Source organism: Danio rerio, chromosome 11, assembly GCF_049306965.1.
Source record: "Danio rerio strain Tuebingen ecotype United States chromosome 11, GRCz12tu, whole genome shotgun sequence".
Taxonomy (NCBI): Eukaryota; Metazoa; Chordata; class Actinopteri; order Cypriniformes; family Danionidae; genus Danio; species Danio rerio.
The window spans coordinates 38,704,573-38,731,224 of record NC_133186.1 but is presented as its reverse complement, the minus strand read 5'-3'; the positions used below and the strand labels follow the sequence as shown (position 1 = coordinate 38,731,224).

Sequence of the window (26,652 nt, the reverse complement as noted above, 5' to 3'; positions counted from 1 at the left end):
ACGAGTCTATCTGTGAAACAAATACACTAAACAATACTGGGTGATGCAGCATGACTTATTTTTGGCCAACAATTTGGTGAATCTCTAATATCAACACAAATATATATTTCTGTTGTTGGATATTTCTGCTGTGTGATTGTCACTTAGGATCAATGTCGAGTAAAAATGTCCAGAGTTTATCATCTTTGATTCGATATGATATCGTTATCGACCCAGCTCTAGAACAAACCACTGTTGTCTATACGGTTCTCAAAGTGGGGGTCGGGGAACAATGATAGGAAGTCGCTTGGTGATTTCCAAAAGTCAAATAAACTTTTAATAAACTATAAGAATTTCCATATTTTATCCCTAACCCGCGGAAGATAAAAATAGTAGTTAACATTAACATTACAAAAGCAACAACATGCAAATAAAAATCCATCAACCTTTTAATTTATTTTCATAGGATTGGTGTGTTTCACGGCAATAGCGTCAGCTGCAGCAGATTGATTTTATAGCACCAGGTTAAAATTTCTGACACCTTTATGGCAATCAAATACATTAAAATACATACAGGCCACTACTAAATATTGAGGATGATCATGGTGGTGGTCTCCAAGAAGAAACCAGTAATAGACTTGTGCTGAATACATTTTGCCCACCAGTCTCATTAAGAAAGGTTAATATTGAATTAAACGAATTAACAATATCAGCTTGGAGGACTGCATCTATACATCTCTGCAATGACTCAAATAACATTTCAATTAAGTCACCTGGAATTGCATAGAAAGCGTTCTTACAGGACTCCCAGAGTTCGTCAAGACTCTTTGGATTCATCTTCAATGCCTCCTCCTCCATCTTGCCCCAGACATGCTCAATAATGTTCATGTCTGGTGACTGGGTTGGCCACTCCTGGAGCACCTTGACCTTCTTTGCTTTCAGGAACTTTGATGTGGAGGCGGAAGTATGAGAAGGAGCGCTATCCTGCTAAAGAATTTGCCCTCTTCTGTGGTTTATAATGTAATGGCCAGCCCAAATTTCTTGATATCTCAGGCTGTTAATGTTACCATCCACTCTCTCCATCTCTCGCACGCCCTTATACCGAATGTAACCCCCAACCATGACTTTTCCTTCACCAAACTTGACTGGTTTTTGTGAGTATCTTGGGTCCATGCAAATTCCAATAGGTCTTCTGCAGTATTGTGATGATTGGGAATTTGGGATGCAGTTCAACAGATCTAAAAATCTACCTTCTGCCACTTTTTCCAATTGATCAACTAGAAATCAAGTTATTATTTGTTGCTCTTACACCTGGGATTGACGACAAGATTTTTGTCAGGTAGTCTATAAGGACTCACCTAATTGACCTAGTTAAGCCCTTACATTTCTCTTTAAACTGAATACTAGTAAAATCATTGAAAATCACTTGGGAAGTAATTGAAAATCTATGAAAATTTCACAGCAAGGTTAATAATTTTGCATTCAACTTTATATCCCTTTTATTGAGCTTAGTACTTATTAGTGTTTCATAAATCTACTGACTTCCTATGTCTAATAATGTCCATCGAAATATCAACACTGACCATTCACCCAGCCAGTTAAAAATAATTGATAGACTAAATTATGAATAAAATGTAATTAATAATTAGCTATTAGAATAATTAGCTGTCAGTGAGCCATTGTGGCAGTTATTAGGATGCTTTCTAATACTCCAGCTGTGTTTCAGTCCGAAATGTACAAACAAAGCGACCATGATGTTGCGCAGAAAATCTGTGGTCGTTTGATGTGAAAACTGGCTGATCGTCTTTTGCTTAATGGAATTTATGATCAGCCAGAGCAATTAGAAACTTTAATAATTAAGTCTTTATAATTACTGCTCGTAGATTCTTCAGATGAAGCCGGCATGAGCTTATGACTGCGCATGTTTGGATAGCTTTGAGTGTTTAGGGATGCACTTTTTAAGACTACAGCCGCTCTGGATGTTTAAATCCAAGTTGTGCCAGTGGGGAGTTATTTATGCGAGTCCAAGAAAAACACAAACACGGCTCCATCTAACGAAACGCTGACCTCTTACCCATTTCAGTTAGAAAAACACACTTTAAGTTCTTGATTCCAGGATATTTTTGTGCATGTTTTCGGTTCACATGGTAGCATTTACCCACCTGTCTAAATAGCTCCTCTATTTGAGACGTGTCTCTTATTAAACCCAAATTCTCACTTTTTTTTTCACCGTAGAGATGAAGTCAGGTTTGTTGTTGGTCTTCAGACTGTGAAGCCATTTGGGTTGAGTCTAAAGCTTCTCTTGGCCAGACCTTTGGTTCAAAAGACTGTTTACAAGTTCAACACGGAGGAGAGATGTCCAGGGTTTTTGTCCCTCTACTGTTTAAAAAATAAGGTCCAAAGTAAAGTTGTTGTGAAAGGTTTCTTCTAGGACTTTTCTGAGAACAGTTCCTAGAAGAGCAATACATGTGTGACTAACATTTCAGTAATTTACAGAACCATTTTCCACTCTACAGAACCTATTTGTGGAATGTAAAGGTCAATCATGGATGCCAATAAGAAGCCTTTATTTTTAAAGTGGTCATGAACTGAGAAATCAATGTTTCTTTGCCCTTTTGACAAATAAGAGGTCATTATACTATAAAAACATCCTGTAAGTTTCAGAGCTCAAATCTTTCCCTTTAGTCTGAAAACAGCTTGTATTGAAGCCAGTCTGCCAAAACGATGTAAATGTTAGGGCTGGGCGATATGGGCAATAAATCATATCTCGATAGTTTTAAGAGGAATGACGGTATTCGATATATATCTGGTATTTTCCTATAAATGGATGATGGTCAGAATGTGATGAATTTTTGTATGTTTTATTGATACCTGTGATGCAGCAAGTCCACTCTTGTGTACACCATGATTTTAAAAATCACTTTAACGTGTGATATGACTAAAAGGTAGGGGTGTCAAAATTAATTGTTTCTTCGGTGCACCGCGATGCAGACGCGGACAATTCGGTATCGATTCAGTAATAACCATAACCGGTTATTATGTAGTGACGTCATTTATCTCCTATGTCGCGAGGGAGGTGAGCGCCGTTATTTACAACACTCAGCCAACTCAGGGCCGGCCCGTGGCATAGGCAACATAGGCAAATGCTAAGGGTGCTGTATATCCAGGGGGGCGCCCTGAAATGAGCGCGCTTCAGTTGGTTTTGTTTTCGATTTTCCTGACACACTTTCAGTTATAGACGGCAATAACTCAAAAAACGCTTACCCTAAAAAGATCTAAAGTGTGTTTCCTACAGAAAGACAAAGCTGGTTATGTTTCACAGCTGTCTTTCTTTTTTGCGCTCGACATTACGAGCACTGCTCCGTTTAAGCCCTCGCAGTCTGCGTTTACTTTAGCCAGCAGAGCTCGCGCTAAGAGGAGCTCTCTGTAAGGGACCGTCGGAAAAGTGCTTATTTTTTTCGTTTTTTTCGTTTTTCTGCTCCGCTCAGCGCGAGCTCTCCCTGTTGCAAGGGCTTAAGTGTGTTTGTTTGTGTGTGTTTGTTTGTTTGATGCTGTCTGTTTGTGAATGTTTGTGAATGAGAGACAGTGTGTTGCTGTGTGTCTGTGTGTTTATACAGACAGCATGTTATACACCCCCCCCCCCCAAATATAACACTATGGAAAGCATCGTCAATGCACCGTGATGCACCGAGATATCGAATTGAACCGAATCGATGGCATGATAATCGTAACTGAACCGAACTGTGAGACCAGTATAGGTTCACACCTCTACTAAAAGGGTTCATAAACTAATCATTTCCATAGTGGCTTGGACCTAGAAACAGTATTCCACACCTCACGACTTAACAAGCAGATTGGATTTGAGTGTGAGTAACTGTTTGTAATGCAGTACAATATTAATCACTGTTGCTTTTCTGTTATTACAGATTGATATATACGAAGTATTTAAGTGTTTTTTAACTAAATCACAGCAGCTTCCATCTATAAAGGATGTAGGCTGTCAAACAAAGATGTGGAAGTTAACATCGGTGAACGCACAGCTGTCTTTAACTCTTTAAACTGTTTAAGTATGCAAAACTATCAGCCAATCACAGCAGTCTGCGTTTACTTTGGATTCTACAATACACCACACCAATTCAAAGAGTCAAAACAGGACAGAAAATAGAGTATTTCTTTAAAATCACAATGTTTTTTGATCTTAACATTATAAGTAAACCTCAGAGAAGTATGATTGTCCCAGTTTTTGGGATGTCAGTTAAGTGGCACAAATGACATACCAAGTAGGGTTGTGCTGATAGACTATGCCATTGTCCATTGCCAATGGCAGACAAACTTCACAATACTGAGCAGGCATAGTGATCCATCGCATGGCCCCACATTTATATATATAACTTATTATTTGCATGTCATCTTAATAGCAATAACGGTCTTTTTATGAGCTGTTTTAAATGTTACATATAGCTGTCGCTTGCATAGCTGACAGCATCGTGAGGATTAAATGAAGAATTATACAGCACCTCTCACACTTAAAATGTGTAGATTCAGTGGCAAACACTGTTACCTGCTAACCCCGTTCCTCACACTTTACAGTAAATGGCTTTAGTTATTTTCATAGCGGACTTGAAGCCACTGGAAGTCTTTTATCCACTCTTGGAAAAGTGTATGGTGGATAAACATTCAGCACTTGATCACTAATAAGTTGTGCCATTATTAGTAACTTTAGGTTAACTTTAGTTATTTTCATTCTCTCATCTTCAGTGCTTCACATTTCCGCAGTTGTATCTCCTGTCATCTGAAGCCAGAAGGCATTCACTGAATGATTGACAGCTGATACTAACCAATCCATTCGCGTTCAGTTCTAGAGCATTGGAAGAACCAATAAGAAGAGCACAAAGGCGGGGCAAGCATTGCTGGCTTTTTTTTTTTTTTACCTCAGCAAGTTCACATAACAACTGTTTAATCTGTTCTTGAGTGCTGCGTTTGGCATTTTTACCGTAGGTGCAAAGATGCATTCTGCATAAACGTCTCCTAAACCTGCACACGCCGTGAGGATTTTGACATGAAAACAGTGAAAATGTGTGCACTCGCCTAAATGCAAGCAAATACATTTTTAAGTCGCATAGATAAAATTTCGGGTGCAAATGCGACCAAAACGGTCGAGCCCAAGCATCTTCGCTTTGTTATTACTTCCTCATAATAATAATAAAATAAGGAAGTTATAATCATTCACAATACAAATTACAGTGAACAGAACTCCAAACAAACTCTTGTCTCTTTCACCAGCTGTGGGAAAAGCCATTATAATGATGCCACAGATCACTGCCTATTCATGCCAGACCTGCGGATAAAAAGTGATTGACAGGTGCTCATTTGTTTGTAACTTTATTTATGGTTTTGTTATGGGTAAAGCAAAGATCATGTGGGTCAGGTAGTGAAAAACGGTAGGCTACAATTAATTAATTTGTTATGGATTAATTGATATTTAACAACAACAACCACCCCCGCCTACGACGACGATGCCATCGTCCATCGCAATTTTTCACATTAGACATCGTACAATAGTCTACATCGCCCAACCCTAATACCAAGCATTTTGACATCAAAAGTGTTGAGTTTGTAATTTTTCCTACACATTTTCACTGGTATATATACAGATACACCTTTGTCTTAAAAATGTCTGTGTGGCGTATGATTCTGCTGGAGGTTTTCGAGGAGGATATCTAAGTCTTAGCAGAGCAGACAGGGTTTAATATTCTCCGGCTCTCTTCTCCCTGCAGGATGGATTTTTGCTCCAAATATACTCACTGAGCCATCGGTTGATTGTATCAGTGAACTTTGTGAAAGCAGACCATAGCAATCCACTGCTGACCTGTGGCCAGTCTCTAAGCCTTGTAATGGATTGAGTCTGATTCTGACCACACAATTGAGCAGGATTGTGGAACAAAATTGCAGCACTGCCTAAGGCCAAACACAAACTCAGATACACACAAACACTGATGCAAATACTTGGCCAGTTCATCGCAAATGCGCAGTGCATACAGGACATGCATTCTTGGTTCACCATGGCAGATAATTCTGATATACCCGAAGGAAGTGACTACATTTAGCTCTGTGGTTCTTAATTTTGGTTGGGTTTTTAGATCCCTAATAATTCTGACTGACTTTCTTTTTTTTTTTTTCTTGACTTATATTTTTTATTGTGATTTATAATAAAAGTTTTACACAGAATTTCTGTACATAAATACATGTATACATATTAAACTAATTTATTTACTAATTTCTTTTGTCTTTGCCATGATGACAGTAGATAATATTTCACTAGTTTTAAAATTTCTAGTATTCATCTTAAAGTAAAGTTTAACTAGGTTAATCAGGCAAATCATTGGACAACAGTGTTTTTATGAAAATTATGCAAAATATATGTTCATATACATTTTTATAATTATAGATTTTGGAATAAATTAAAACATATTAAATATTCAGCTATACATATATACAATAACTTGAAATATTTTATTATGAAATGACATATTTATTTTATATCTACAATTATTAATGTATATGAGTAATAAGAATTAGCGTTATATAATAATACATACATTCAGTCATTTTGCAGATGCTTTTGCCCAAAGCAAAGAACTTTTGGGGAGTATTTTGTTGCAATATGAAGTAATTGTAAGAAAGTGTCTGGTGCAAGTGTCAGAGAGATTTTTAACAGGTGCTTTGTCATACCCACTCACCTGTGTTTGGCGGACTCAGAAATATACAGTATTTTGAGATTGTCATGTGGTCGGGTCCTGTTTTTTTGTTCCTATAATAATAATAACAACAGCAGCATGCAACAGCACGCATGCTGTATACAGAATTAAAATTGATTCTACACATGTATATTTGCTTTCTAAATCATTTTTGGTTTGTTTAGAATTAGTAAAGCTTCATCGTCACAATGTCCCCTCATTGCTCTTTAATCCTCTGTTTAAGAGCACTTGTTGGCATGCTGCTGGCCATTTTTGGCAGGCTGGCTTTTGTTGGCCAGGACCGGGATGTCAGTGTGTTTCTTTCCTTCTGGTTTAAATATGGCAAGGAATGAAGTGGCGGCCATTATTCAGAAACACAGGGAGTTTGTGCAGGTGTTTCAGACCAGCACTTCTTGCTCTTCTGGAAACACATGAACTATTCAGGCTCTGTTTTGAGGAACCGAGCATCAGAACCATGTTGGCCGAGGTTGGTTGCATGAAAACTTCTGTTCACACTTTGGATTGTGAGAGTGCAAATTTTCATTGGGACTAGATGTCGGGGAGTTTCAAAAATGGTGTAGTTCTTTTGCTTTACTGGATGTTAGGGTTGTCTGGAATTTGGTACCAATCGGTACTGAAATTTTAAAAACGTCCATTTCCCGCATTTGAGCGCTACTGAGCATGTTCTTAAACAGCGCTGATTTGCCATTGTGCTCAACAGAAATGACTGTGTTTGGCCGTGAAGGTCATCAGTTCACCAAACTCACCGCTGTTTACTGAGTGTAACCACAGATACAGGGACACTGGAGAGTTTCAAGGTCATGTTAAGCGAACATACTGCAGATCAGCTGATGAATTGCAGCTTTAAAATGCTCCAGTGTGCAACAGCGCTTAAATGTTAAGTAGGGGGCGGGGATTTCTATTTTAGCATCATTTCCTGGTAGCAAACTAAATGTAAAAGGGGAGTGGTTAAGATTATTTTGGTTGAAGTGTCAAACTGATGTCATCACTGAAGGACCACCACTCCAAACACAGAAACTAAAAGTCAGAATTCGATTGAAGATTACCAAAACAAACATTTAAATTATTCACCCAATGAATACTCTGAGTAAAATGTACTCTGTTCAGAGAGTATTTGGTCCCTCTTTAAATAAGGGTAAACAAGTTGGTGAAAAGTAAAATCCTCTGCTGAGATTTTGAGAGATTGAATGTATTATATTTTAGCTGACTGAAGTCATTTCTAGTTTTGTGTTTCTCTTCTGTGTTTCTGCTTATTAACAGCAGTTATTCATCATCAGTGCTCAATCATCACCTAATTAATCCTTTCATTCATTCATTCATTCAGTCATTCAATTTCTTGTCAGCTTAAGGCTGATTTATACTTCTGCGTCAAACATCGGCGTATGCTACGGCGCTGACGCATAGCCCTTTGCCGTGGCGGTCGGCGTCGCTGACGTGCACCTCTCAAAAAATTTAACTACACATCGCAACGACGCGTAGCGTAAGCTTTGTGATTGGTCGGCTTGGTAGTGCTGATGAGTCTGGGCGGGACCGAGAGCCGCGTGAATGGTGCGAGCCTGATGGAGCGATTGTTTACAAGTGTGGAGTCCCTTGAAGGAGCTCTGGATGGAAAGTTTTGTTTTGTGTTTACCTCATAGTTAAAGTTGTTGCACATCCGCCGGTTCCTGCCTCAAAATGAGCGAGTTTGAGCCACTTGTACATCCAGGAAGTGTTCAGGAAAAACAAAACAACAGCAAAGAAACTCGACACAGAGGAACATTTACACCTCACTGCCAACTAGCGTTTCGGAAGTGTTAATGCAGACCAACAGAGACAGCGCGCAGAAGTAATAATGCACAGCTACGCACGTTGTATGCGCCGTGGGTTACGCCGATCACTTGACGCAGAAGTATAAACCAGGTTTTAGTTCCTTTATTAATCCGGGGTCGCCACAGTGGATTGAACCTCTAACTTATCCAGCAAGTTTTTATACAGCGGATGCCCTTCCAGCCACAATCCATCTCTGAGAAACATCCACACACACATTCACACACACACTCATACACTACGGACAATTTAGCCTACCCAATTCACCTGTACCGGATGTCTTTGGACTGTGTGTGTTTGTGTGTATATATATATATATATATATATATATATATATATATATATATATATATATATATATATATATATATATATATATATATATATATATATATACATATATATACATTGTCTCATTAACTTGAGTAACTTTAACTTCATCTTTAGAGGGACCAAATACTATCTAAACTACTATCTAAACTAAGTAAATTTTACTCAGATGATTTTGCTGTGTAATAATCTGCGTTGGCAATATAAACATTGTAAATGTTGATTTGAAATGGACTTTAAGGCTAGACTTTAAGGCTGGTAAACAGGGTCAAAAATAACAAGTGGTTATCGGCATACTCCCCCAGGTGATTAATCGATTTTAAGAAATGTATACAATTTGTATTGTATAACTGTTTTTTAAAATATATTTACTTTAAATATGCAAATGAGTCATTATTTAATCAACATGCTCTCATTTGCATACATTGCTTCCACATAACAAAATCGGCTTCAAATTTTCTATTTATTTTTTATTTTTTTAAATATTAGATTAAATATTAAGTTTAGTGTAATAATAAATCTCAACACTAGATATTTAATATTAGATGATTAAATCTATTTTTGTCACTCTATCATTCAGAAATATGATCAAATTTTAATCAACTAAAATATAAAAACTAAAATAGTATAATATGTATAAGCAAATAAATGTTATATAAATATGCATATCATGTTTGAACATATTTCTCCATAAAAGCCTTCAGAATGTAGTAATATAGCAGAGTAAAACTGTGATGTTTGGTGTATTTGTGAGATTTATGGTTTTTATCAGGTGACAAAAAAGCTAATTTTGAGTAAAACAACCTTTACAAATATAAATTATTATTGAATTTTAGACAGAAAAATTGATCAAATGTGACAAAAGGAACACTTAAAGGTTTAGTTGTTACTACATTAACAAACAAACAAAAAAAAACAAACACTTTATGGAAAGCCAAAAATTGGCAGGTGCATAAAAAAGCTGTGTTTTCGCATGCAGTGTTTTGCCTTAAATGGAAAAATGTGCAGAAATTATAAGGCGATATCATCACTGGGCTGGAGTGAGAAATGGGGTATTTTGTGACACAGTCATTGATCCCCAGAGGTTTGGGTGGAATTACAGAAATGCAGGAGAATGTGGCCTGTAGAAGGGAGTAAGTTGGAGGCCTCCTTAGACAAACATGACCATATGGACTGTAGAATAGCACATCAGAAACTCAACATGAGTCCGGAACGAATGGGGTGTCACCCCTCCATATCAGAAGTGTTTTTTTTTTGTTTATTTCAGTTCAGGTTAGTGGAATATATTTGTTGCAACATATAAATTCACAACACAGGCAGCATTAAAACATCATTGAAAATATTTTTTTTTTCATTCATTCATTTATTTTCCTTCAGCTTAGTCCCTTGTTTATCAGGGGTCGCCACAGTGGAATAAACTGCCAACTATTCTGGCATATAGGTTTTACACAGCAGATGCCTCTCCTGCTGCAACCCACTACTGGAAAACACCCATACACTCTCACATTCACACACACACACACACACACACACACACACATACACACACACACACACACACACACACACACATACACACACACACACAGACACACACACACACACACACACACACACACACACACACACACACACACACACACACACACACACTACGGCCAATTTAGTTCATTCAATTCACTTATAACGCATGTCTTTGGACTGTGGGGGAAACTAGGGCACCTGATTTCCCCACACAGAATGCCAACTGATCATTCTTATTTTACTTTATTTTATTTATCTTATTTTATTTTATTTATTTTATCTTATTTTATTTTATTTATTTTATTTCATTTTATTTATTTTGTCTTATTGTATTTTATTTTATTTATTTTGTCTTATCTTATTTAATTTTATCTTGTTTTATTTTATTTATTTTATCTTATTGTATTTAATTTTTTATTTAATTTAACTTATGTTATTTTATTTCCTTTATCTTATTGTATTTAATTTTTTCTTTATTTTGATTTATTTATTTTATCTTATTGTATTTAATTTTTTAATTTAATTTAATTTTATCTTATTTTCTTTTCTTTATTTTATCTTATTATATTTTATTTTATCTTTATTTTATTTTATTTTATCTTATTGTATTTATTTTTTTCATCCTATCTATCTATCTATCTATCTATCTATCTATCTATCTATCTATCTATCTATCTATCTATCTATCTATCTATCTATCTATCTATCTATCTATCTATCTATCTATCTATCTATCTATCTATCATCTTCATCTATTTTTTCATTTATTATATCTTATTGTATTTTATTTTATTTATCTTATTTTTTATCTTATTTTATTTAATTTAGTTTTATTGTATTTTATTTTATCTTATCTTATTGTATTATAATTTATTGTATTTTGTTTTATTTTATTTATCTTATTTATTTTTATCTTATTTAGTTTTATCTTTATTTTATTTCATTTTATTTGATTCATTAATTTATTTTTTCTGTTGTACATGTACCGGTTGATTATAACATACCACATTTTACCTAACTTTTATTTTACTTTGTTCCACATATATTATTTTATTATTATTTTTTTTTTTCTCTTGCGGTCTCCTGGTCTTGTGTTGCTTTTTTCTTTTTTATTTTATAGTTTGTTTAACTGTTAATTTTAAGCTGTTTTGCTATTTTGTATTATATTAATTGTATTTTATTATAAATATTGCCATTGTCATTGTTTCATATTCAATCGATTGTAGTAAAGGAAAATATGTGAATTGCTTTTTAAGTACTTAAAAAGCTTAAAATATAAAAAATGTCACATTTCATCCAACATCAACATTTCCTCTAACATTGCACATTTCAGTTAGTTACGCAAAAAATTATATCATGTAAAACAACGTAAATAAAGCACTTTTACCATGTCTTCAGAACGTAATTGTCACTTTTTGGGAAACTGTTGCAATTTGCCAATAATAATAATAATAAAAGTGACTTACAGACAAAACACGATAACAAACACAGCCATGTTATCTTGTGTTCAGATGGCTGATGTTTGGGAACACAGTGTTGTTGAGCCACTGCTGTGAGTCTGGAGGTCATTTATTCAAATTGTTTTGATGAGAGACGTTGTTTCAGGAATATGAGTGTGTGTGTGTATAAATGAGAGAGTCTTTCCCAGTTCTTAGTTGCGTCAGGAAGGGCTCCCGCCGTTCATATCCCAGAGTAATTGGTGATTCTTCAGCATTTGCATTCTTTATAAATGCACAATGTTTTATTTTAGATATGGAGTAGGACTGCACGATATTAGAAAAATGTAACATTTTTAATGTTTTTTTTATTTGATTTATATTGCAATAAGAATCCAATTTCACCAGATGCCCTGAATCTCTCTGCTTGGAAAGAATTTATAATATTAGATGGATTCTGTAGGGCATTAAATATGATAAACTACAAGCACACCTAAATACAATAAAAAAAAGAGATACAACTGAAATAAACAGTGTTTTATTGTTTTTAGAACAGTATTTAGGTATACAGTAATTGAATAATCAAATGTAAAATAACTACGTGTAGTTTTCATTGTTTAAATAACTTAAAATATTCATCGTTATTAAAGTTACAAGGAGTACAATTTATTACACCTGAATGCTTAATAAGTAAAATTTTCATACAGTCACAGGCCCTAAAGAAACGCATGTAAATAATCAATAATAATCCGGACTCAATATTGCATATGCTCGCAATCTGACTATTGTAAAGCTAATCATGTTCATATATATGCAATAAATGAGGAGAACTTCTCTCCTCCTGAATCCCCGGGTCTGAATGCAGGCATACTGGATAGCAGTGCAGCAGGTCTCTTGCCGTATCTTTTCCAACCATTAGCCCTGCTAGTAATCTGGAGGATTTAAACATATGGTGAACACAGCAGCAGGAATATAGGCGATTATGTTTGTATGGTAACGAACTCAACTTATAAAATGACAAAGCCATCCAATTCTCGTACAGCTCTTGCGACAGAAATGCTCGCTGCAAACCAATAGCTTTGCTGTATTAGGCCTGACAGAATTGCGGAGAAAAGCATGCAACAAACCTTGTGGATCATGGAAATAAACACATACGACTCGTGATGAGGTGGACGATCTCACTCAGTCATTGGGTATCACAGCTTGGCAGGTCTGCCTTGCCTTCGGAAAGCACATGCTCTCATGAATAATTAAGAAGCAGGGTCTTTTCATAGGATAAGAAAACTCTGCTATGAATAATAATGAGAAACCGACGTGTCACCACTCCACTCACAGATTCGTGCTACATCACCGACTTTAATCCCGCCCCAATAATTATTTGAAAACCGGAAGATCAAATTAGCTGACAAAAGCTCAAAATTATCCAGTTTTTCCCACAATTAAAGCTGACAGGTGCTAATGTTGTCTTAAATCATGCTCAACACTCAAATCTGTTAAAATCTCCAAAAAAAAAAAGTACTCGAGGGTGTCTTGAACCTTAAATAAGATCCTTTGGTATGCAGGGAGATGATTATTTAGAATATAGAAAATGGAGGACGTTGTGTGAGCAGTCTTTAGTTGTTTTCACAGATACATTTAAATATGGCTTGGTTTGACATGGATATTTTTAAAAATGTGAAAAATGTTTGTCATCGATACAGAAAAACTCTCAAAGTCTTCTGGAGACTGTCAAAATAAAAGGTTTCATTTTAGTTTTTGATTTCATTTGACAAAAACGTAAAACATTTCGTAAACGTTAAACATGTTTCCTAAAATTGTAATTAAACAAATTGCTTGAACTTGAATGTATAATGAGGTAAATTTTTACAGGGTTTTTGGTTTCCTAAAGTTCCTATTATTTCAAGAAGGAGTGACTCGCACTATTTTTATTTTAAATATTTGCGTTTTTACGTTTTTTGAAGGCAAAACCACGAATGTTTCGGCTCAACGCCTTCCTAAAGACGTTTTCTACACACTGAGGAAAGCGTTGAGCCAAAATATTTGTGGTTTTGTTTCCTGAGAAAAATTTAAATGGAGAAAAATAAAACGGGATTCATAGAAAAACGAATTAAATGGATTTCATAAGGCCCTGTAAAGCTGCACATAAAATACCAGAATGGAAACAACGTAGATGACGGTGCAAGTTATGAGGTTCCATTTCAGATTCAGATGCCTATGTAGTAATGAAGCAAGTAGCCAAGCAGCTCACTAGCTTTTGGATATGAGCCTGTTTGTGTGTGTTTGTGTGTTTGTGTGTTTGTGTGTTTGTGTGTTTGTGTGTGTGTGTGTGTGTGTGTGTGTGTTTGTGTGTTTGTGTGTTTGTGTGTTTGTGTGTTTGTGTGTGTGTGTGTGTGTGTGTGTTTGTGTGTGTGTGTGTGTGTGTGTGTGTGTGTGTGTGTGTGTCTGTTTGTGTGTGTTCAGACTCCCTTTATTCTTTTCCCTCCTTTTCTCTCCCACAATCTCTTGGACATCAGTCGCTCTCTTGTTCTCAGTGTGTGAGGCAGATGAAAATGTGGGGCACTCGCTCTGTTCTTCACACACAGACACACACACAAACCATCTGGGTCTCGCATTCCAGCGAATGAAACTGAAAGGGAGTTTACACACTCGACTGACAGCGGGCCTGTCCTTTTAAATGCCCCCTCACACACACACACACACACACAGACACAGCCATCTGTCGGATCAGCAGTGGTTTCTGCGTGCATATCGCTACATGGTTCCGCTTCCCTGTGGAAAAATAAATCCCAGCACTTGTGTTTTTCTTCCTAGAATCACCAGGATTGTTCTGATTAAGCACAGTTCATCTGTTTGTTTGCATGCTTGTCTCTTATTAGATCATCTGAATAGTTTTACTTGTATATTTAACATTCATTTCATTGTTTGTTTGTTTTTTTGGTCTAGTTGTTGATTAGTTTTGAATCCTGAAAGGTCTCTTTAAATTGTCAGTTTTTTTATGTAATGTAATGTAATGCTATTCTGTGTGTGTGTGTGTGTGTGTTTAAAGAGCCCCTATTATACATTTAAAATAGGTCATTTTTTGGTTTTAAGTGTCTCCAACAACAGGCTGATCTGCATGCAACGTCAAAAAACACTTTCATTGTCTTATAAAATGTGTTTATTTTTACCTAATTATCCCAGCGACTCCCATATGATTCCTTCAGCGATTCTTTTGTTCTCAAACCCTTGCTTAGCACGAAGCTAATCTGTGCCGATTGGAAATTTGACAGCCTGTTGCGATTGGTAGACAGCATTCAGCGTGAGACAGAGTGAAATGTATGTGTGAGCATACAAGCCAACACTCCTGTTTTTCCCGGGAGTCTCCCTTATTTCCGACCCATCTCCAGCCACCCACCCATTATTTTATTTATCCCGGAAACCTCCCGTAATTTCAACCACCCTTACTCTTGTGAAATGGAGGAAGAAACTGATCCATGATCCACTGATCCATGTACTGATAAAGTTCCTGTCGAGCTCTGACTAAATCCTATACATCAGTAGTCTTTTCTGATCCTTCCTTTAACAAATGGTAGACGAATCCCCCATTGTAAGCGTGTAAATTGCTGATGCACAAGTTAGAAAAATGACAGGAACAGCACAAGGCTGGGCTATAATGATGAGGTATTTTTGCAAAAATAAACCTCAACCACTGACTCTTCACAGTTTCATCTTTGGGTAGAGGAAATAACACTAACTTCTGCTTACACTTCAAATAATATCCAGCTGAGCACAGCGTCTTCATGACTTGATTTAACCGGGATCTGCTAAAGTGTTTGTGGGCAGGGCCGCAGGTTTTAATTTTACCGGGTTTGCGCGTCAATACTTGGGCAGGGATTTTTTCGTATCGACGTCACGTCGAAACAGCTAAAGACTCCTTATCAAGACGATTCACTTGAAGCACTATGAGTGGACTCTTTTATAGATGAATCAATAGTTTTAAACACTGTCCACTTTTAAATTTAAGCCTTTAAGCTGGATATTACACTTCACTTAGAGCTGTGTTACACACTACATGGAAGGTCATTTTCAAACACCCATTGTCACAGTGTAAAACTAAAAGACACTGTGACTAACAAACACACATCACATTGCACTCATACATAAAATACATACTTTTAAACATGGACCTTTGTGTTATTTGTATTGTGCATGTGTGTGTTTGTGTAATGTGTATATGTTGTTTTTTCTGTCCAGATTAGCATTGTGTTTATGTAAAAATTTCACTTTTATGTCAAACAATAGCCCATATCAACACTGAAATAACCACAGACACGTTTTCTTTCAAACTTCATTTATTAACCAAACATAGAGAGTTTACATATACTTACCAGTTTCCATTTCTCAGCACCAAACCTGTTTAACATTCAAACAAAGCCATTTATACAGATTTTTCCCGCCTTCACTTTGGAGCAGCCATTTTCCATAACATCATCAGGGTCACAACCCCCTGGTCAGTAAATAAAAATCACAGTTTTGTTGTTTAAATTTGTATTGGTCATTTGTTGTGTTGTATTTTGAGTTTTGTATGCGTATTCATTTACTTGCATTAATTTATATTTCTGTTGAATGTCTTTTTATGTATTTTTTTGTCTACATGGTAACCCACTACCAGTAAAATGGTTTAACCCATGGGCGGGGCCAATACAATAAAATGGCCCCAAACATTCACTTGGTGTGGGTAGTTGTAGGAGAAGGTTGTGTTTGTGTCAGTATTGTTAACAGATTTTGTTCAGGTCATTTACTTGATTTAGCTGAACAAGCCTGTATATACATTGTAAATATTGAATAGTTTACTTTTTTTTTTATTGTTATTTTGTCACTTTCACCTTTTTGCTGGATTTTTGTTTTCACTTTGTGTAAATAAATCACTCTTCACTTTCACCAGCGGCTTCTGTGACACTTTTTTGCCTCCATCCACCCGGTCAATCGTAACACCCATAATAAGGGCTCTTTGAAGATTTATTTTTGGCATTTTGTCTTTATTTGACAGGACAGTGTAATGACAGGTAGTAAAGGAAAGAAAGGGGGATAGGATCGGAAAAGGTCCACGAGCCGGGACTCGAACTCAGGACACCAGGATCACTGCTGTGCTATATGTCGGTGCACTAACCACTAGGCTATCGCACCGGCAATGATTAAATGTGTTTGCAACAATATTGTGATTATTAAAAATAATGTCATGGGCGCCAATAGCCTAGTGGTTGAGTCTGCTGACATATAGCACCGTGATGTTTACATTCACTGTTTCATTTGGGGAAACTCAACCCACTACTGAGCTTTAATAATAAACAGGTATATGCTGCGCTTCCCATCACTTTTATTCAGCAGCAATTACTTATGGGACTTCTCAAGGGAGAAGTCTGCATTCGATGCATCCTCTATCTAGAACACATCCGGGTATTTTCACGCATCCTCCGTTCTTGCAGTCGTGAGTTTTGGAACTGAACATTGTCGGTTGATAATGACGTTACACGAGGATGCAAGAACACTTAAGAACGCATATTGAGAAACAGCCAGCCTAAAACAGCCTAAAATTCAATTGTCATGTAAATGGTCAAAACACACATAAAGTTTTCCATGTTTAGTTCAAGTTGGTGCCAAATAATAAAAATAAATAATAAAAATCTAAATAATTTATTAAATGTTTGTATTAAGTTTGTTTTATTTAACCATATTAAGTTGAACTAATATTTTTGCTTGGGCTTAGTTAAACAGTAATATATTAATTCAGCAAAAATGTGTTAAAAATGGTCTTTCTGTGTAATTTATTGAATATATTTAATTGAATCCAGTAAGATTACTAAAAGGAACGATCCACGTTTTTGAAAACAGGCAAATTTTACAACTCCCCTGGAGTTACACACTTAAGTTTTCCCATTTTTGAATGCATTCAGCCTATCTCTGGGTCTAGCGGGAGGAATTTTAGCTTAGCATAGATCATTGAAGCGGGTTAGACCATTAGCATCTCTGTCAAAAATGACCGAAGAATTTTGATTTAGATTTTTGAATTTTGAAAAAGTTTTCTATTTAAAGCTTGACTCTTCTGTAGTGATATTTATGTGCTTGATGTCACAGTTTTTACAAAAAACCTGTTTTATAGTTTACACATTGTACATAATGTTACACAATGTTTTAAAAAATGCGCACTTTAAAACCCGTTTTGCCCAAAAAATTCAATTGTCATGTAAGTGAACGGACAAAACGCTTAAAGTTTTTCATGTTTAGTTCAAGTTAGTGCCAAAAAAATGTAAATAAATAATAAAAATCTAAATAATTTATTAAATGTTTGTATTAAGTTGGTATTTAACAGTATTAAGTTGAACTAATATTCTTGCTTGGGCTTAGTTAAACAGTAATATATTAAGTCAGTAAAATAATATGTTAAAAATGGTCTTTCTTTGTAATTCTGTCATTTGTGTAATATATTAAATTGAATCCTGTAATAATACTAAAAAGAACGCTCCACGTTTTTGAAAATAGGCTAATTTTACAACTCCCCTAGAGTTACACACTTAAGTTTTAGCATTTTTGAATGCATTCAGCTGATCTCTGGGTCGAGCGGGAGGAATTTTAGCTTAGCATAGATCATTGAAGTGTATTAGACCATTAGCATCTCTGTCAAAAATGGCCAAATAATTTTTAGAATTTTCCTATTTAAATCTCAAGCAGTAATAAATTAAGTCAGCAAAAATATGTGTTAAAAATTTTAAATAAAGGGTTATTTTTAAATCCATTATTGACTTGACTAATAAAAGAGAAATCCAGCCCGTATTATAGTCATTATAGTTGTCATCTTATTTTGTTCAAAGTATTAGAATTCGTTAGTACTTTTACCTCGTATTAGCTTTTTTTTATTGTGTTTGTGCAATTACTTTCTGTCCTGTACTGCATGTTTCTTTATATTTAGCTATGTTAAGCTGTGGTTTGGAGGCCTGTGCTCAGTCATTATTATTATATTTTCTTGTTTTATATTTTTAGTCTGATTCCAGGCTGCAATCTCATCCTTGCGGACTACGGTAAAACAGCCAGTGGTGTTCAGTTTCACCACAGCAGTTGTCTGAAAACAAACCTACATTAGACCGAGACAGAAAGACAGGACAAAATTAGAATTAAAGACGCTTTAGAGTCCAATTGTAGCGATGTTCTTTAAAAATACATATTTGAGTTTATTTTTGGAGAGAAAACATCAGGGAAAGTGCAGTGATCATCAATCTGGAAAACATTCATTAAAGTGTTTATTGTTAATATGAAAGTTTTCATGATGTCTCTGCCTCTTTTTCAGCATAACTTCAATGACCTGAGTGGTTCAGTGTCTTTGGCCTGGGTTGGAGATGGAACAGGGGTGAGTCAAAATCTGACCAGTTCATTTAACATAAGAATACAAAAGCAAAGCATGAAATTGATATAGTTTTAAATGTAGTTGGGGATGTTAGTATTTCTGTGTAATTTCTTTTCAATATATTCAATTGAATCCAGTGAAAATACTTAAAGGAACACAAAAAAGGCTTAATTTACAACTCCCCTTGAGTTAAACAGTAGAGTTTACCCATTTTTGAATCCATTCAGCCGTTCTCTGGGACTAGCGGGAACAATTTTAACTTAGCTTAGCATAGATCATTGAATCAGATTAGACCATTAGCATTCATTCATTCATTCATTTTCTTGGTGGCTTAGTCCCTTTATTAATTTGGGGTCGCCACAGCGGAATGAACCGCCAACTTATCCAGCAAGTTTTTACGCAGCGGATGCCCTTCCAGCCACAACCCATCTCTGGGAAACATCCACACACACATTCACACACACACTCATACACAACGGACAATTTAGCCTACCCAATTCACCTGTACTGCATGTCTTTGGACTGTGGGGGAAACCGGAGCACCCGGAGGAAAGCCACGCGAAGGCAGGGAGAACATGTAAACTCCACACAGAAATGCCAACTGAGCCGAGGTTCGAACCAGCGGCCTTCTTGCTGTGAGGCGACAGCACTACCTACTGCGCCACTGCCTCGCCCTAAACCATTAGCATCTTGCTCAAAAATTACTAAAGATTTTTGATAATTTTACCTATTTAACTTAATCAACTCTTCTGTAGATCTTTCATGTACCAAGACCAATATGGAAAGTTCCTATTTTAGAGTTCCGTTATGTCTAGATAAATATGTTGCACTCTCTCTACTCACCAGCAGTGAGATGAATAATAAATAAGAATATTAAGATTGTAACACTTTTGCTTTTATCAGATAATAGGATGAAATTGCACATTTTTATACACTTTACAATAAGTTTCATTGGTTAATGCATTTACTAACATGAACTAATCATGAACAACACATGTACAGCATTTTTTAATCATAATTGAACATTTACTAATGCAATATTTACATCCAAGTCCATGCTTGTTAACATTAGTTAATGCACCATGAGATAACATGAACTAACAATGAACTACTGTATTTTCATTAACTAACATTTACTAGCATGAACAAATACAGTAGTAAATGTATTGTTCATTGTTTGTTCATGTTAGTAAATGCATTAATTAACATTAACTAATGAACCTTATTGTAAAGTGTGACCCTTTTTAAAAAAATTATTTTTATATATTGCCTTTTGGACTTAAGCATTATAAGTTTTTGTTGGTATTATTATTATTAATATTATTATTATCATTTTTCTTCATTTGCATACTTTTAAAGGTGCTGTATGTAAGATTTTAAGTCTTCTAAAGCATAAAAATACTATAAAATGTTTGCAGATAATTAAAGACTCTTGTTTATCTAAAAAACAATGCTGAGGTCAGATATTCTACTTTGAAAATGTGTTTTTCAGGCTGGAACGTTCGCCTTTGTTTTGGTTCTTTTAACCTGCCGACTGCCACTTCAGCCAATTATATTTCAGCACCCCGGATTGCCTTGGTGCAAAACCGCGTATTTCATTTATTTATTTAGAAAGGCTTTTAAAGCATGCGCCCATGACCAAAACGTGACCTTCAGTGGACAGTAGCAGACTCCGAAATGAGATGCAGATTCAGGGCTTTATCATACACCCGGCGCATGTTTGCCTCGGTTTGCCCCGACATGTTGCTATTTTCAGACCAGCGCAACCTTAATTTTCCCGTTTTCTGCCACGTTGTTTAAATGACAAATTCATTTGTGCCACTTTGTAGACTCATGGGTGTTCCGGTCAAGAAAAGAGGTGTGTTAAGGCGCATTGTTGGTGCGTTGCTATTTTGAGGATCTAAAATAGTCTGTTCAATAGACCAGATCAAAGCAGGTCTATAGTCCAGCGCAGAGCGCGTTAGTTGTGCGCCTCCCTTACACATTGCTTAATATACACAGGATGTACAGCAATACACAAATATCTTTACAAATGAAAAAAAAAATAAAGGAATAAATTATTACAAAAATTATAATTTTCTACATAAATAATAAAACCACAGGGGCTTTTTTCAGTTTTTTCATCACAATTTGTATAATGTATTTATTATTATTTTTATTATTATTATTACTATTATTATTTTTTTAAGTATTATTTATTATATGCATATTTATATATTTTTTATTAAAAACAAATTTAGATTTGTCCACATGTCAGGTTTTGGACCATATGGAGCATAGCACGTGTGTTTGGATATAACTCAGTTTATTGAGCACACTTCGTTATTACTGTTCATTTATTAGTTTGGTGGAAATTATAAATAAATTTAAAAATAGTTTTAAAACAAATCTTTATGTTTAACAAACAAAATTAATTATTTAGGCTAATGAATTTCTTTAGTGGAGCGCATACAACACAATTTCCTCATCTACAAAAGAGAGAAAGAGAAAGAGAAAGTGAAAGTAAAGGCTGATTGGAGGAGGCTCATTCTTTATCCTCGCTGTAGGTGCTCTGTTTCACTGTTTCTCACTGGTGAAGCGTTCAGTTTTTCCACTTACAAAGTCCGCCATGTAAATAGCAAATGTGCTAAGGCGCAACGCAACTGACTCTTAAAGGGAATGGGAGATGAGACTCTGATTGGTTTATTCTCAAACACACCTATATTTCATTAAATAAGCACAACTCATTGAGATAAGCACTACCCTGTTACATCATGCGCTGCAGTGCAGAGTGTATTTTTCTGTCCTTAAAATAGCAAAAGTGGATTTGGACACTCTCTTAATGCTTTTGCACCCTGCGCTTTAGACTCTGTGCCTAGATCATTAAAATAGAACCCTCAGTGTTCCACATGAGGTGGTTATTAATTAGCAAGTAATATAAATATTACGAACGTAAACAACACGCTACCTAATGAGATTTACAGTGATAAGCAATTAGGCTGTTTTCACCGGACGAAACCCAACAGAAATTTAAATACATCCATTCAGAAGCACAGAATACTCACAAAATGGTAAGGTTTATATCTAATTGATACACAATAAACCTCTTAACATTATTAAATGTTGATGCTGAATCACTGATATGTGTTGGTTTGCACTGAGTCAGTTCTAAATTTAAATTTCGAACTGTTTATTTTTGATTGTCAAGGTCTGAGGTGAACTATCTGCTGCTGCTTTCAGTAGTGTGGCAATAAATGTCATGTAAAATGGCATTCAAACTCACATTGTTAGCATTTGACACTGAATAAAGCACATGAGGTGTACCTGAGGTGATCACAGTCAGTTATCTGTTGTTTAGCTGCTAAAATTAAAGCCGTTTCTAATATATCAATTCGAGTTGTGGGTTAGAACAAAAACTCATTTTAATATGGAGAATATTCCTTCTATCGTGTGACGTTACTTTTATATAGAACATAATTTAAATCAGTCTTTAGGCTCAAGTCACTCGCTCGTGTTGGTCCTGTATCTGGCAACCTGCGCTTGTGTTTGTTTTGATCCAGGAATGCAATACCTAGTTCAACCACTGGGTTACACACTGCACCTTTAAAGTAGGGAATTCCCTATGGTATCGTAAATGGTATAAAATATCGATATTTTGTAAGGTATTGTATTGTAGTTGAAAATTCCATTATCGTCACAACACTTTTGTATATTATTATGATATATTTAATTATTAAATATCGTAATATCATATGGGTGCCCATGTAGTTAACTGATGAAAAAATCTTGACGTTAAGTGCAAACCCACTATCCATTTGTTGCGTTCAATGGAAGAAAGCAACTCATAAAGATTTATTACCACATGAGGGAGAGTAAAGGATAAAGTAATTACAATTTTTAGGTGAACTATGCCTTTTATACCAACTGGAAACAGAGATTTAGTCACTGCTACTGTTTTTACTTGCCAGTAGCGAATGAACAGAATGTGTAATTGTCAGCCGAACCGTCTTAGCCACTAAGCTGTTCTGAAGTCAGCGCCACGATTTGACTTGCAGGAATGTGGCCTTACAATCACACGTCAATGCGAAACGAGAAGGAGTGAATTACAGATTCAGCGGCTGAAAGAGTCTTCAGAGTCTGCCTTGACAAGACCTCAAACCCTCATTTAGCGCCAACAACACTAGAGGATGAATCTGTCGCTTGGAGAACTGAACCAAAGTGCAGCTGTAAAACATGCAGAAGCTGTAATTACTGCCTCAGGCCAGCCTTCACCCAACAACAACAACACTTCGAGACGTTTCTGTTAACTCTGTGCAAACACTTTTCAAAGAATAGCATCTTTGGAGACGACTTTGTTGCTTTTTAGATGTTGAAATTAGCAGCTTTCCGGGAACTGTTTATTGGGTCTCTAATGAGTATTGTTCTGGTAAACAAGCTTGTTTCCTAGAAGTGCTTTTTGTATAAAGAAATATTAATCCAAATTTAGCCAATTTGCTTTTTAAAAACAGGAATTTGGCCTAAATGTATGTTTTAATTTATTTTTTATTGTTGGCGTGGGTTTTCTCTAGGTGCTTGGGTTTCCCCCACAAGTTTAAAGACATGCACTGTAGATGAATTGGGTAGGCTAAATTATCCGTACTGTTTGTGTGTAAATGAGTGTATATGGGTTGCAGCTGGAAGGGCATCCACTGCATAAGCATATGCTGGATATGTTGCCAGTTCATTCCACTGTGGCGACCCCAGATTAATAAAGTGACTAAGCCCAAAAGAGAATGAATGAATGAGTAAAATTAGCAATTAATCATAGTTATTATTATTATTGTTGTTGTTGTTGTTATTAATTAATAAATAATAATAATAATTATTATTATTATTTTTATTAATATAATTATAAAAATATTTGTAAAAATGTTTTTCGATTAAAAACAAAAATGTATTTTAACTCTTGCTGTAAACTTGCTCTTATTTTTTATATAATTTATTAATTTATTTTTATTTATTTATTTTTTCTCAAAGGATATGTTTGTTTTTCATTCATAAATATTATGAATTAAAATATGTTTTATTTTGATGGGATTGTAGGAAAATAAGAAAATTAGGATGATCTGTAATTTTTCCTATATTGTATTGTACATTTGAATTCAGAATTATTCGCCCCCGTTTAAAAAAAAAAAAATTCTTCGTTTTGAAATATTTCCCAAATGATGTTAAACAGAGCAAAGAATTTTTTCACAGTATGTCTGATCATATTTTTTTCTGGAGATTTTTCGTCTTTATTTTTTTATAAAATAAAAGCAGTTTTTATTTTTTAAACGCCGTTTTAAGGTCAAAATTATACAGAACAAATACAGAACAAACCATCATTGTACAATAACTTGCCTAATTACCCTAACCTGCCTAGTTAACCTAATTACCCTAGTTAAGCCTTTAAATGTCACTTTAAGCTGTATAGAAGTGTCTTAAAAATATTTAGTCAAATATTATTGACTCTCATCATGGCAAAAACTAAATAACTCAGTTATTAGAAATGAGTTACAAAAACTTTTATGAATAGAAATGTGTTGAAAAAATAATAAACAGAAATTGAGGGGAAAAAATGTACAGGGTGGCTAACAATTCTGACTTCAACTGTATATTTATCCACAATAGTAAAGTTTGTTTCGTTATTAATGTATCTATTTATTTATTTATAAAAGTCCTTTATTATCACTACTAATGACTGTGTTTAAAACAAAATAACATCAGCACTTGAAAAAACGTGCGCTGTGGCTAACCATGGCGATGCTTGTTCTATTTACTTCAGATGGTACTAAGCTGTGACAAAGAGGATAGAATACGCAAAACATCCACTCCCATAGTTTTGAATGGGGAAAAGTGTAAGTCAATGTGATTAATGAAGCCCCACCTTCTAGTACAGGAGCCAATCAGGGATCACTATAGACAGACGATTTTCCGAGGGAGGAGCTTGGACCAGATGTGAATTTCTGCAGATTTTATGACTTAAACGTTTAGAAATGAAACTAAAGAGACAGATGTCATTTAATTTAATTGGTGTTTCCTAATATAAAATTTAATCATAAGCTTGGCAAGCAATTTTGAAGAATTTGATGTTTCTCTATTCAGACGGAATGCCCGAGCATACTGCCCAAAAGGCGTTTTAAAGACGGCCACAAAGTGAAATGACATGCTTTAAAGGGACTTTGGCTGCGCCTAGGGAAAGACACTGAAGTCCCAATGTGATTTTGTTTCTCCTGATAATTCAGGCACTTGTAATCTGCCTACGAGTTCCGCAACCGGGACACGTAACAGATGCAACTTTTTTCGTTCTTTTATAACCTGTTTTAACACATTTTAGTCTGTTTTTTTTATCTGTTTTAATCATTTTTAATTCTCTTGATAATTTTTATTTTCCTGTTGTCTTCTGTTGTATCCGTTCCAGTTCTTATTGTTTCTTTTATTCTTGTTTATGTAAAGCACTTTGAATTACCATTGTGTATGAAATAAGCTCACCTTGCCTTGCTTTGTCTTGTCTGCTATGTCTTGTAACACTAATAAATAAATGTAAAAGTAATAATAATAACAATAATGAATAATAGTAACAATTTAATATGTAATTAATAATTAATTAATCTAAAAATATTTAACATTTTGATCTGACATCACTGGCCTGCATTGTTATAAATGAATTATTCTTATAATTATTAATAATAATGTTATTATTATTGTTATTAATAATAATAATAATAATTGTAATAATGATAATAAAATATTCAATTAATTAACTAATTAATTCTTATTATAAAAAAGGTAAAAATGTAAAACAATATGAAATGTAGTTCCTTATTTTAATTTATATTTTAAAGTATTTAAGATTTTTTTTGTGGACCCATTATGAAAGCTTCTGTACAAATATTTTAATTTTATTTAATTTTGTTATTTAATTTAATTAGATTTTTTTCATTCTTTTTGTTTAGATTATATTAAATCAAGAGAAACAAAAATGGTAAAATAATTTAAATTATGTTTAAGACTGAGACATTACTTGAATACATTTTATTATACTCTAACATTTATTGTTTTGTTTATTAAATAATTAATGAATTTATTTATTTGTTACCCTGCCTGAGTCTTAACAGACATAAAATAATATCCGTAAAGCTCTACTTTTCATGGGTTTAATCTAATATAAATGTGTACGCTTTAAAGCTCTGCCTCTTTTTTTATTATTTTTTTTATTTAAGCAAAATCACCTACACTGTGTGGACTCCTAACCATTGCTTTCTTCTTATGGAAATGTGTTTGATTATAGAGTTAAAATGAATAGCAAGTATTACGTCACGTTGACTTTAAGTGTTAGAGACAGGAGTTAAATGAGAACCAGCCACTGACCAATCAGAAGACTTTCCTGCAGCAGAAGCGCCTGAACTTGACTGATCTTTGAATAAACGATTGTGAAGGTTGA

The 26,652-nt window shown here is 34.9% G+C and overlaps 1 protein-coding gene across 3 annotated transcripts in view; it reads left to right on the top strand.

The window, feature by feature from the left end:
* The window catches only part of sort1a (sortilin 1a), a 57,405-nt gene that overhangs the window by 4,669 nt on the left and 26,084 nt on the right, over nt 1-26,652 (top strand). For all 3 annotated transcript variants that reach the window (XM_005172902.6, XM_073915684.1, NM_213230.1), the window contains 1 exon segment: nt 19,155-19,214. In XM_005172902.6, coding sequence (XP_005172959.2) covers nt 19,155-19,214 — 60 coding nt within the window.